This window comes from Eumetopias jubatus, unplaced genomic scaffold, assembly GCF_037043125.1.
Source record: "Eumetopias jubatus isolate StellerSeaLion01/CBP00866 unplaced genomic scaffold, mEumJub1_p1.0 scaffold_8, whole genome shotgun sequence".
Taxonomy (NCBI): domain Eukaryota; kingdom Metazoa; phylum Chordata; class Mammalia; order Carnivora; family Otariidae; genus Eumetopias; species Eumetopias jubatus.
Window position 1 is genome coordinate 94,630,363 of NW_028274814.1, and position 12,310 is coordinate 94,642,672.

At 42.7% G+C, this 12,310-nt stretch overlaps 1 protein-coding gene and 1 long non-coding RNA gene across 11 annotated transcripts in view; both read right to left on the reverse strand.

Annotated features, from left to right (window-relative positions):
* Positions 1-3,861, reverse strand: part of SAXO6 (stabilizer of axonemal microtubules 6) — a 33,676-nt gene extending 29,815 nt beyond the window's left edge. For all 3 annotated transcript variants that reach the window (XM_028110848.2, XM_028110847.2, XM_028110850.1), the window contains exons 1-2: positions 3,726-3,861; positions 2,622-2,736 (exon numbers count right to left, since the gene is read on the reverse strand). In XM_028110848.2, the coding sequence (XP_027966649.1) occupies positions 2,622-2,736; positions 3,726-3,743 (133 nt within the window). In that variant the 5' untranslated portion in view covers positions 3,744-3,861. The remainder of the gene's footprint in view (positions 1-2,621; positions 2,737-3,725) is intronic.
* An 861-nt stretch (positions 3,862-4,722) lies between these two features.
* LOC148163786 (uncharacterized) overlaps positions 4,723-12,310 on the reverse strand; it is a 161,840-nt gene continuing 154,252 nt past the window's right edge. For all 8 annotated transcript variants that reach the window (XR_015768719.1, XR_015768720.1, XR_015768721.1 and 5 more), the window contains 2 exons: positions 8,475-8,686; positions 4,723-5,200 (listed from right to left, as the gene is read on the reverse strand). This is a non-coding gene — a long non-coding RNA (uncharacterized LOC148163786). The remainder of the gene's footprint in view (positions 5,201-8,474; positions 8,687-12,310) is intronic.

The window sequence follows — 12,310 nt, forward strand, 5'->3', positions numbered from 1 at the left end:
AATGGGCCACTTAAGGGAATCATTTTGCAGATCCTAACTCTATATGCACTATTTCCCAACATTGGTCGGCCTGAGAGCTGCACCTGCCATCTTCAGTCTTCATTCCCATCCCCCCATTTCCCACTTCGCAAAAGACACACCTCTCAGCCAGCCCCAAGGAACAAAAAATTCTCCTAGGTGTGGAGGATAAACAAAGAGACAATTCAAGAAAGTGTAACTACTGAGAATATCTGACAGCAAAGCAAAGAAGGCAGAGACTACAAATAACAAAGAAACAGTGCCTTATTTCATCCAGGTCCACACCTTTCCCACCTACCTATCTTAGAATTAAAATTCAGGAGTAAGAGGGTGGTCACGTGAAATGAATAGATATTAACATATGTTGACACATTTATAGGAATTGAAAAACAGAGTTAGACTTTTTTCTCAAAGAAAATAATTCTTTTTTTTTTAAGATTTTTTTTTTATTTATTTGGGAGAGAGAGTGAGAGAGAGCATGAGAGGGGAGAAGGTCAGAGGGAGAAGCAGACTCCCCACTGAGCAGGGAGCCAGAGGCGGGGCTCTATCCCAAGACTCCAGGATCATGACCTTAGCTGAAGGCAGTCGCTTAACCAACTGAGCCACTCAAGCGCCCCTCAAAGAAAAGAATTCTAATTTGCCTGATTAGTTTGCCAATGAGGACTGACTTTACCGATTATATGATGAACATTTACCAAAAATTGAATCAGCTACACTGGCAGCTCCAAAGTTTTAACAAAACATATGTGAAACATATGCACAATATTCAATATGCCAGAAATCATATCCTTTGAAACTATTTGTTACACTTATGATTAAAAACATTAAATATCTACTTAAAAATACGAAAGGATACAAAGACTTACTAAACTCTCTTAAGGGATATGAAAGCAAGAAAGTTTAAAGACCATTGCCCTAGACTTCCCTCTGCTTTAACACAGAGAGAGGCTTCTGGTAGAATAGCAAAATGAAAGGGGAAGATTCTCAAATGGTCTGCCCTTCTCTTCCAGCATCAGTAAAAATACACTAAGGGGAAAAAATACACTACATTAACAGAACATCCAGCCGATCCTAGGTAAAACTGTTGTTATTCCTTGTTGGTCTCCCACCTCCCTTTCTGAACATCCTGGAGTTCTCACTCTGCCCTTCCCCTTTACTTAATATTCCCCATATTCCCCATTAATATACCTCCCCTAGACCGTTCCTGCCTTCATAATGTACCATACTCCAAATGTTGCTGATCTAAGCTAAAACGTTATGGGGGCAACAATCTGGTTAACCAATTCCGCAGTGTCATAATAGGCCATCAGTGGGATATCTACACTTTAAGATTTACTTTGGGTTAATCTAATGGAGCCTCAAATTTGTAGGATTTTGAGTCATTTGGAGGATTCTGAGCACCACCTTGTCCAAGAAGCAGGGACATCCACTGTTTGAAGTCAGGCTCTGGGTAAAGGATCCTGATGCTTCAGCGGAACCCACAGCCACCCACTCTAGCCCACTCTTCTTTTTCTTCTCCAAACCTAATCCTGGAAACACTCTTCTCATTTTACTAATTTCCTAGGCTTAGGAAAATTATGCTTATTTCCCATATGTCTTTTTTTCTCCCGGTTTCAAATATCTAATATTTGGGGGACATATATATCACACTTCAAGCACTCTCAGATGTGGGGCCCCAAGCACTCATCTATAATATATGCACCTGGCCCTCAACAGGCAATATCTCACTTAATCCCTCCCAGCAATCTTGTGCAATGGGCTTCCTAAACCCCACTTGGGAAAACAGGCCAAATTTGCCCAAGGTCACGCAGTTAATGTGCATTGTCACTTTTTTCATTTATTCAAACACTAGTTTTAATAAGGACTAGAGTGTGTCAAGGCTGTGTGTCATCTACTAGGCAGGAAGATGGAGCCCTTCCTTAGAGATCTTATATTCTAGCAAGGGAGAATGAAACAGGCAGGTAGAATAAAGTCAGTCTGTTTATTTTCCCCTTTACCATGCTCCGGGAAACCTTGGCCCAGGGTTCTGACTTCCCTGGGATTCCAGGAGGAGACATGTGTGATGACAAAAATACAGCCTCCAAACTCATAGGCTTTCCACAAAAAAGACTTGATTTCAAATCATGGTTTTGCCACTCACTATGAAGTTTGGGCAAGCCACTTACTCTAAGTTTCCCTTTCTCAAGACCTTGGGAGTACACCTCCCCAGGTCTGTCTGCTCTCAGCTTTCACGTGTCAGCTCAAATATCACCTCCTCAGAAAGGCCTTTCTTGACCATTGAAGCTCAAGTGTATTCCTTCCAATCTAGCCCTCCCCCAAGTTATCTATAGGCTAGCCTATAACAACCTGAAATCGCCTGGTTTATTTACTGAGTTACTTGTTTATTGCTTTTCCCTACAGTTAGAGTCTTTGTCTGATTCAAGGCTATCTCCCTAGAAGCTGGAAATAGTCGTGGCCTATAGGAAGCCCTCAATAAATATTTGTTAAACAAATGGGCAAGCCAACCCGGCCAACTGAACAGTGCTTCACAATTTTTAAGCATTTTGCAAACTTAACCCCAAGGTTTATTTAAGCTATAATGACTATTAGTTTGTTCAACTTACCTAACTGATCTGATCTAAGTCCAGCCCATGGGTACCTTCTCCCCACTGAGGGATTATAGGACTCTGACAAATAGGACTTTTTCCACAGAAAGTTTCTCTGGTATTCACTCAGCCCCTGTAATACAAAAGACAATTTTGAGTACAAAGCAATTAATGAACGTTGCTTTAAAGAAGACATCAGTAAAAATAATTTCTGAACCACTACAGAGTTGAAAGTCTTGAGATTGATAAACACAGAAGAACTCCTTGATAACAGCCACTGTTTATCCAGCCCCATGCTAAGCAGTTCACACTGTTCTATCCTTTAATCCTCACAACCACCTGAGGAAGATGCTAGCAGGAATCTGAGGCCCTGAGCGGTCACCTTTTTGCTGGGTGTCCGAGTCCAAAACCTGGGCTCTTGTCTGATAACTGGTGACAATCCAAATCCTCATCACTAGAATTATCCTAATTGAGTTCTCAGTTGAGTATGATGCCTCACCTTTCGAAATTTTGAAAAGTCAACCAAAGAAAAATTCCCCTCCCATTCTGGATACAAGCCCTTAAGTTAAAAGAAAAAAACAGGGTTTGTGAAATGCTGTGGCCAACTGTTACACTGATGGGTGCCTGACAGCTACCACCTACCTGAAACTTGCACACAACTATGAACAACGTGTATTTCTTACACCCTATCTTTACATTGTCAAGGTCCCATTTCTCAATCCTTTAAAAGACACAGGCACTTTAAGGTGTTAAAGGGCAGGTAAGGGGCGGGTGTTAAAGGATAAGCTGTGAGATGGGACCACAGGTGTCCCAACCTGAAGCCACTTGAGATCTCATTACAAAGTGCCCTCCTTCCATCTCCACTTCCGTATCCTCCAAAATCAGTCTCTCTCAACACCATCCAACGCTTCCACACTGCAACTTGGAAGTGTGTGTGAGCGGAGAGGGAGCTAGGTGGAGGAGCCAAGCATCCTGCAGGATCGTGACTGGCAAGCTCGGGAGCTGGCAGGCTCTGCGGGGCCCAGGAGCGCCGCGCAGAAAGCCAGCGTGGCCCCCGCGCCCCGCACCCGCCCCGCCACGACTTCCCCCAGCAGCCTTCAGATCCGGAGACCGCGGCCTCACCTTGAAGCGCACCGGCATGTCGCCCGGTGCTGGAGCCCCCGCCACTCCGACAGTTAACGGGACAAAAAGCCCCGAGGGGGCGGGGCGACAACAGTCGGTTCCCTAGCAAAATCCTCGGCCTGGCGTCCCCGACTACGCGCCGGCGCACTCCGCGCTTTCCTCCTTGAGCCCGGTCGCTCTGCCTTTCCCCGCCCATTCTGAGGCCTAAGAACCAATAGAGACTCGGAGAACTTCTTGCCGTCGTTAAGATTCGACCAATCAGTGCCCGAAAGAGAGACGCCCTCCTCCCGTGGCAAATCCCGGGGACTCACAGAAATGGCGGGCGGAAGACTGGCCAATGAGGCTCCCGGAACCGGGGTGGGTGGGGCCCACCAGCGAGAGCCTCGTCCTGGGGAGAGCTCCGCCGCTCCTGGTATTGCGGGTCCTGTGTGACAATGGGTCTACCGGCTGGTGGGATTCGTGTGTCGCAGGCCTCGCTGGGCCGAGTTCGTGACGTCACAAAACATGAAGGTGTGTTCTTAATTCCAGATCTGTGACGAAACCGAAATGTTTCTTTTTCTGATATGAAAATGTTCAGGTCTATTCTCCTGAATACCCGTTCTTCCAACTGACAGCCATGTTACACTACTTACTGTCACATCAAAAGGGGTCGGCAAAAAATAAATATTGCTTAGGCAGGCCAAAAAAAATTTTTTAGTGACTCTTGAAAGAGAAACTGCTTACGTCCAGTGATGTTCTTGCGTCCAGTTCTCCCACTACCCCGCCCCCACCAAAAAACACGCACATAGAGCTCTTATGTTAGAAAACATGAATGATGCTTGTGTCAACTTCCAAAGCTTCAGCGTTGTCTCTCCTTTCACTCATTTTAAAAAATAAAATTCCATCTGATTTTAATAGACTGCTGCCATCGTCACCAATAAATATTTCTCCAGATTCTACCATTGACAGAACACTGTGCTGCCTCTGAGAATGGGAAAGAAATAAATTGTCCAGACAGTTGTCTAATATAATTGCAGAGAATGAACATCTATTTATTCAATAATAGTATAATGTATCATGTACTAAATTTTCAAATGATAGGTATAATAATAAGGGCTACAGGAGTTGGAGGAGGGAGTTGTCCTTAAGGGAAGAGATGATTAGAAGAAGCATCAGGAAGAAATATTCAGACTCAGCCTTGAAGATTAGAAGGACTGAAATAAGTAATGAGGAAAACGGGACCATCAAAGGGCAGATGTCTGAATGGAATGCTGCCAGGCTTCTTTCAGGAACAATGAAAACAGTGCCTTTACTTTTGTCATTTGTTGACTGAAGAAAAGTATACCCTCTTTTAAACTTTCAAATATTAATAGCAGTCCTTGATGCTCTAAGCATTTTCTGCAAAGACTTGTGTTCCTGAATCCTAATTGATGTCTTTGTTCTTCTTCATCATCACGGAGATACTTAAAAATTCATTTGAAGGAGGCACCTGATATCTGAAACAAAGAGAATATTAAATTAGCCCCTATGTGGCCATGCATCCAGGGGGCCCTTGATAAATGTTAATTGGTGATGACAGCATCTCTGTCGTGTAAATTAAGAATGGCACAAACAAGACATGATGGAACATAAAACAAAGGTCCTCTGCAGGAAAACAGCCCAGATCTTACAAAGTAGGAAAAACACAACTCTGGTTGTATACACAATTTTGTTACCACATAATGCTGAGGTGAAATCAGCAAAAGCAAGCATGTAGAATGTAGCCTGTCTGCTAAACAAGGGCCATGATAACTGCAGTAGAGCTCTACTGAGCAGGGAATAAAGGACAAGAACAGCAGAGGGTAAAAATAACTTGAGTCACAACCTGGGTTTGCTGAGATGGGTTATAAGATTTAAAGAAGAGTACTTTATTTTATTATTTTTAAACAAAAGCCCACTCAAGTTAACGAGGCAAAGACGTGGAAATGAAAAAAAAAAAGGGGCCAACCTTAGTAAATGAGTTTGTAGCCTGTGTTTTGCCAGCCTTTACACTCTCTACTACCGCAGGAAACAGACCCAGTACCTACAATGTTCCACCCAAGAGTTTTGGGGGTCCCTAGGAGGTGTTTCACATGTGCTTACAGCTAGCACATATGGTATGCTGGGCAACACTGCCTCAAATTCCAATAGCCACACATCTGTATGTGTCACTCTTGCCGCTGGCCACCACAGCCACATTTGCTGAGTACTGAGTCTCCACTGGGCACAGCATGAAGCCTCCTCAGACTGCCCCACCCTGCTGGTGATCTGTGACAAGGCACCTCTCTCCCATTTTTGTGTTACCCTCTATTAAGTGAGTATCAAAGTGTCTTAGAGGGCTTTTCCATTTGTATTTTAGCCTTCCTTCTCTCCAAAGGGAATTCCATGGAGTCTGAGCCAGAAAGTAATCCTCAAGTGATAGGTTTCATTCTGTGTCAATCTATGACCTTCTATTCTAGACGTGCTTCTCTCTTCCACCGACCAAGGCTCTCTTACTAGGACAAGGGTGTCCTACCTGCCTCCCTCTTCCCTTTGTTGATTTCTCTATTTCTCATGCAGTTAGATTTCTCTTTATTACCTGTGAGAGATTAAATTAGTACCACCTCTATGAAGGACAATTTGGCAATCCTTTTGACCCAGCAATTCTACTTTTATAACTTTATCTTACAAATATACTTGCCCATGTGTGAAAAATATTTAAGGTTGTTTACTGCATTGTTTAGAGTAACAAAAATTGGAAACAATTTAAGTGTCCATCCTAGTTAAATATATTATGGTTGCTCCAGGGCCCAGAGCAAGAACAGGCTATGCAGCAGGTCCAGGTGACAGTGCAGGCTGCTCTGCTCCTTGGGACTTCCAACCCAGCAGATCCAGCTGGGTCAGACCCACTTCAGGTGTCAAATATTACATCCATCAGGGTCTGGCTGGGAAAACAGAAACTACCAGAGGCATTTCGAGAAAGAAAGCTTACTATAAACTGTTGGTTAATGAGTTATTGGAGAACTTAGAAAAGCTAAAAGGAGAAACTGAGGATAGTAATTCCAGAAAGCAGCTCACACCCCTGAGGTTAGAAGAGCAGAGGAAAATGTTGATGTTACTGGAACACAGAGGTTTGCCCTAGAAGCTTCAGGGAGTTGGCCAGACCTCTGAGAAGGGTCACTGCCCAGCTGGTACTGGTGCCTCTTAGGGAACAAAGTGAGGCTGCCTCTGGGAATGACAGGGAGGGAGGGAGGAAGGAAGGAAGGAAGGAAGGAAGGAAGGGAGAGAGGGAGGGAGGAAGGAAGGAAGGAAGGGAAAAAAAGGAAGAAAGAAAAGAGAAAGGAAGGAAGAAAAGAAGGAAGGAAGGAAGAAAAGGAAAAGTTGGTGACTGCAACCAGATGCTACCATGGAAGAAAAGGTCATCATTAAGGTGCTGCTGAGAGCAAACAGTGAGCAAAAGCGAGCATTCCGGCCTCTAGCTTTAGTTAGTTAGCAGCGTCCAAAGGGTCTGCAGAGCCCAAAAGGTAATATTGGAAGTGAGAGACTGTAACTTGTTAACTTCCACCCATCCAACCCTTAAAAAGAAAGAAGCATTTTTTAATGAGCTAACATGGAAGGTATTAAAAAAAAAAAAGCAAACTATAGACATGTGTACAGTATACCATCAGTTGGGATAAAAGAAAGACAAAGAAAGAAAAAATGATGTTATATAATAGCATCATTCACAGGTACTTGTTCCCTCACTCATGAGTCTAACTCTATTAGCAGCTATGAAGATGAAGAACATTTCATTCAACTTACTTATAAATACATGGAAACTTTAAGGTATTGGTAGTTACTATGGCTATTCTCTACCTAAAATAACTCCATTAACCCTTTCTAGATTCACTTTGATTTGCATATATTGCAATAAGTCTGTTCCTTCTTTTAGAGACAAAGGCATATCAAAATCCTTTAAAAACAACTTTTATTTGCACTTAAAATATAAATATGCTACCTATTCTATTAAAAGCAGAAAGTCAATCACTTCACAGATCTAACAATCTCCCATCATTTTCTTGGCAGCAATTGGAACATTGGAGAATTTGTACTTGTATTCGAATTTATGTTTGTGTTGAATCTGTATGTGCCTCTAACCATATTTTTATTTTACAAACAAAAATGTATTACATTTTTGTAATAGAATTACAAAATTACAATTACATTTTGTAATAGAATTACAAAAATTACAAATTACATTTTGTAATTTTGTAAGCAGGACACTGCTAGACAAAAGGGTTGAGGAAAGAAAATACAAAGATGAGTAAGACACAGAGCCTGCCTTCCAATCTGATTACAGTCAAATGAGGGAACAGACGCATACAGAAAGAGCTCAGGAAAGGATAGAAAGAAGGATTCAAGGAAGGGGCTAAAAGTGAGCACTCAGGTATTCTGAAGATGCTTTTAAATCCAGTGCCAGAAAGTTTGAGCCAAGACTGGAGACTAAAGAGCAGACAGGATAAGACAGCTGCTTTTAAGTTACATCCTGGGAAACACCTGATCTACAGGACCTTTCACTTTCCCTTTTGTTCTGCCCTAGGTAGCTGAATGCAGGGCAGAACTAACATTTGCTCAAGATTGGGTCCCAAAAAAGGTAAGTTACTTGCTCTCTGTTGTCTTTTTTTCTCTTGTTCCTTCATAAATCAGAGTAAAGCTGTTTTAGTAACCACCATTCCATCAGTGCAGTGATTCATCCACATTGTGTTTGCATATATGTAATTTTTTTTCTGATACCTTGCAAGGTAACTGAAATTCCAGTTTCGAGGCTTAGTAATGCTCTTGAGCTCTGTCACTTCCTCTTGGGTCATATTTACGTGGGCTTTCCTTGGTAAATCTCGATCTCAGTCTCTGCCAAAAAGCAATCAGTCTGACAGCCGCTTTCTTTGGCATTTTTCCATCGGTTTTAACTGCTTTTTCCTCACATGAATGAATTTCTGATTGCACAACTGAAAAGAAAAATGACAAAATTAAATCAATGGATTCTGTCTCAGAAGCAAAATTGCTTATACTTCACATTAGTGTCACTAAGAATCAAATAAACAGGGTGTGTGATTAAGACTCACCAATGAGCCAGGAGCAATTTATCCTCCAGACTTTTCGCCATGGGATGCCTTTGTTGACAAAGAAGTGTCTGGCTTTTGAATCAATGGGGCACCTTTTGGAGGGACTCCAGGTTCTCTTGACAACATGTACTTTTTTTTTTTTTTTTTTTTTTGGTGAGCTCAAGGGACTCCTAACCTTACAAGGCCATGACTGAATAAAGAAAGTGATTCTTAGTAAGGCATAAGCCACTGCAAGCCTCACATACCATAATAACATGTTGTGCCTCTGCTGAACAAGACACAAGGAACAAAATATGAAGGTACAAAATTCTTTTCACTTTAATGCCTTCACTGTTGATGATTCTGTGATCTAAAAATTGCCTTCCCTTTTCTTCAGTGATTATTGTCTTAAATCACCATCTGTATGAAAGTATCCACAGGGACACAGGTTTTTCTAGAATTTCTAACTCTGTAGATTGGGAAGCATTAATTCTCTGATCACTCGAAACCAGACGTCATGTCTTAAGGTCAGGTCAGAGGACACTGTCTTTCTAAGAACCTTCTAAATCCATACCCTACACCAAAATAAATTTTGAAATATTCTTTTATCACATAGTGTATAGGCACCTTAAGAACTTCAGGTCAAGACCAAATGCCTGTTATTATTCCTTCTGCAATCACTATTCTATTAGTAATGCTATATCAGATATCAAAAGGGGAATAAGATTTTTTTCAAAACATAACTCAGTTTTCCTCTCCTTAGTGACTTATAATTGTTGGTTCCCTTTAAAACTTATTCATTTGGGTTTTGCTGGAACAATGAGTTCATAAAATCTTAGTACTGTGTTGTTCATCCTTCAGTCTCTCAACTTCCTGTAATTGAATTAATAATGTTCGACCCTACAGAGAATGATATACCCAATTGTAAAACACTGCACATATGAGTTTAAAGAAATTGTTTCAATATCACTGAGCACAACTTACAGAATAAGGTTTAGGAATCATGCTCATTTAAGTTCATCATAGCTGTGGCAGATACTGAGGCTGACACTGCAAATCCACTCCAACCTTCTCATGTACTACAGAAATTAGAAAGCTGAAAGTCCCTTTGACACTAGGCCCCTTCGCAGCTGAATGTCAGGTATAACTTACACTTCGCTGATGAGAAGCACTTGCATAAACTGAATTAGATGGGAGAAAGGCAAAGCACAGGAACCTGTTGTGATGGTGTAAGTCATGGCCGGAGCGGCAGGAGCGTGGTTCTGATCGGGCAGCTCCAGAAGCAGCTGCCTGATCACTGCAGCAGTGACAGAGTTCTGGAGCCAGGGTTTACAGCAGTGGTTTATTGACTAGCCAGGAATTTCCTCGTTCGACAACTCCTGGCATTAGTGAGTCTATTCTGTGATGTGGCCCTAGAATTTACTTCTTCTGCCTTCCCAAGGATTCTGTAAGCCACTTTGTGGCTTACAAACACCTCCCCCCAAATGCGGTGGCTTAAAACAATAATCATTTATATTGCTCATGAATCTGTGGGTCAGCTAGCCAGTGCTAGGAGTCTAAGTTGAGCTTGGCTGACTTCATTGAGCTTGCTCAAGTATTTGTGGTCAACTGATGGGGACTTTAGAAGCTGGCTGGTCTCAGATGACCTCCACTAGGACAACTCACTGCTCCCTCACCTTCCAACAGACCAGCCTGGATTATTCTCATGGGAGAGGAAGGTACCAAGAGGGAGAGCAAAGTGTGCAAGGTCTTTTGAGGATTAGGTTTAGAAACAGCACACCATCACTTCTGCCGCATTCCATTGGCCAAAACAAGCCAAAAGGCCAGCCCGGATTCAGGAGGTAGGGAAACAGACTCAATCCCTTGATGGGAGGAGTTACAAAGACAAACTGTAAAGGAGGAAAGAAAATATGGGGCTGTTATTACAATAAATCTGCCTCAACACTGAATATCCTGGAAATACCCTCTCTGCTTTAAAGGGATGAATAAATTATGTTCTCTGCAGTTTAATTCTCGTGGGTTATACATTTGCAAGTATCTCCATTCCCTCTAAAAATGCTATAAAATGACAGTAAATGAATAAAACTGATATAAATTGGTGAGGTCGGAGAGAATGGCAGAGGAGACAACTGCAAAATAGAGATGTCGACAAATATTGGTGATAGGGAGAATAGAGTCTGTTGCAGGCCGGGCTCTGTGGGAAACAGACCCCAAGCTGAAGCTGAATGTGCTGACAGTTTATTAGTGAGGCCCCTTAGGACCAACACATGTGGAAGGGAGCGCACAGCAGCAGGATGGGGTAGAAGAAGTCAGGCTTCAAGGCAGGCCTGACAACAACTTCAGCTAACCCCATGCGGAGTCCACAACTGAAAGGGCCTGTCAGCCCTATCCTGTGCTGGGTCTTAGGAAGGGCATGGCCTCGGGGAAGGTGGTTCCCTGCAGCAGAGGTAACAGCACAGGGCACAGACAGTAACAGCCGCAACGACCCTCCCCTGAAGTGGGACACGGACAGATGCATCACTGTAAGCATGTTCCTACTAAGTAAACAAAACAAACAAACAAAAACATGCATTTGAAGCCATAGGCGAAAATATCTCTGTTCCCATGGGGAGCCAGTCTCAATATAGCTATTAGAGCCTGAGTCCCCAAACCTTCAAGAGTGAAGGAGGGTACCTGTCAGCCCTGGTGCCCTTAGTTCTGGTTCAGAATGCCTAGAGACAAAACAAAGGACCTGGATCTCACGGTGCCCTTTCCCTTCCCTAGGCTGTCTCCTCTACCTTACCATGTCGTGGTTCGCTTTGCTCCCGCATCAGGCCACCCACAGCCTTGTGCTTCCGGAGATTCTGCCCGTGTTGGTGCCAGGCAGACAGGAAAGCCAGATGCAGGGGCCAGCAGGACATTCTGCTTATGACTTTCACAGGCAAAGGGTGGGAATTGGAGCTAGAGAGGAGCACAGGAACCCCTATCTTAGAGAGAAGCAAAAGAAAAAGACACTGGACCTGAGGAACTGGCCTAGGACTTGCCTTTTTACCTATAGGTAAATCAAACTCACATTTAAAAAAATTGTCAATACTAGTGAACCAAGAAGAGAAAAAAAAATATTGACTCCCTAAAATTAATTCCAATTACAATCATTTATAAGCTGGCTGCTACCATTTATACCTGATTACCAGAGAGCACAATAACCAGCGTCCATGTCATAAAGGGTATGTTCAGTAAATTAATTGATTGGAAAGCTAAACTTTCCACTATATGGACAGCCGTTAGGGTTTGCTACTTCTTCCTTGTGATCCAAGGCTCACCCCATAACCCTGGAGGGCACACGAACCAGAGGGCAACTCCATTCTCTCCTGATGAAAGAACACTCTGTGGAACAAATCATGTTTCAAATAAATGTTCTCTTTACAATATAAGCCACTTTCTTCTTTGAATTCTGATGTTCTCTTGATCATGGGCTTTTATTGTTAAGAAAGCAAGGGTCCATTTCCAGTACATGCTTCACCTCAGCCAAATGCAGTGAAATGTGTG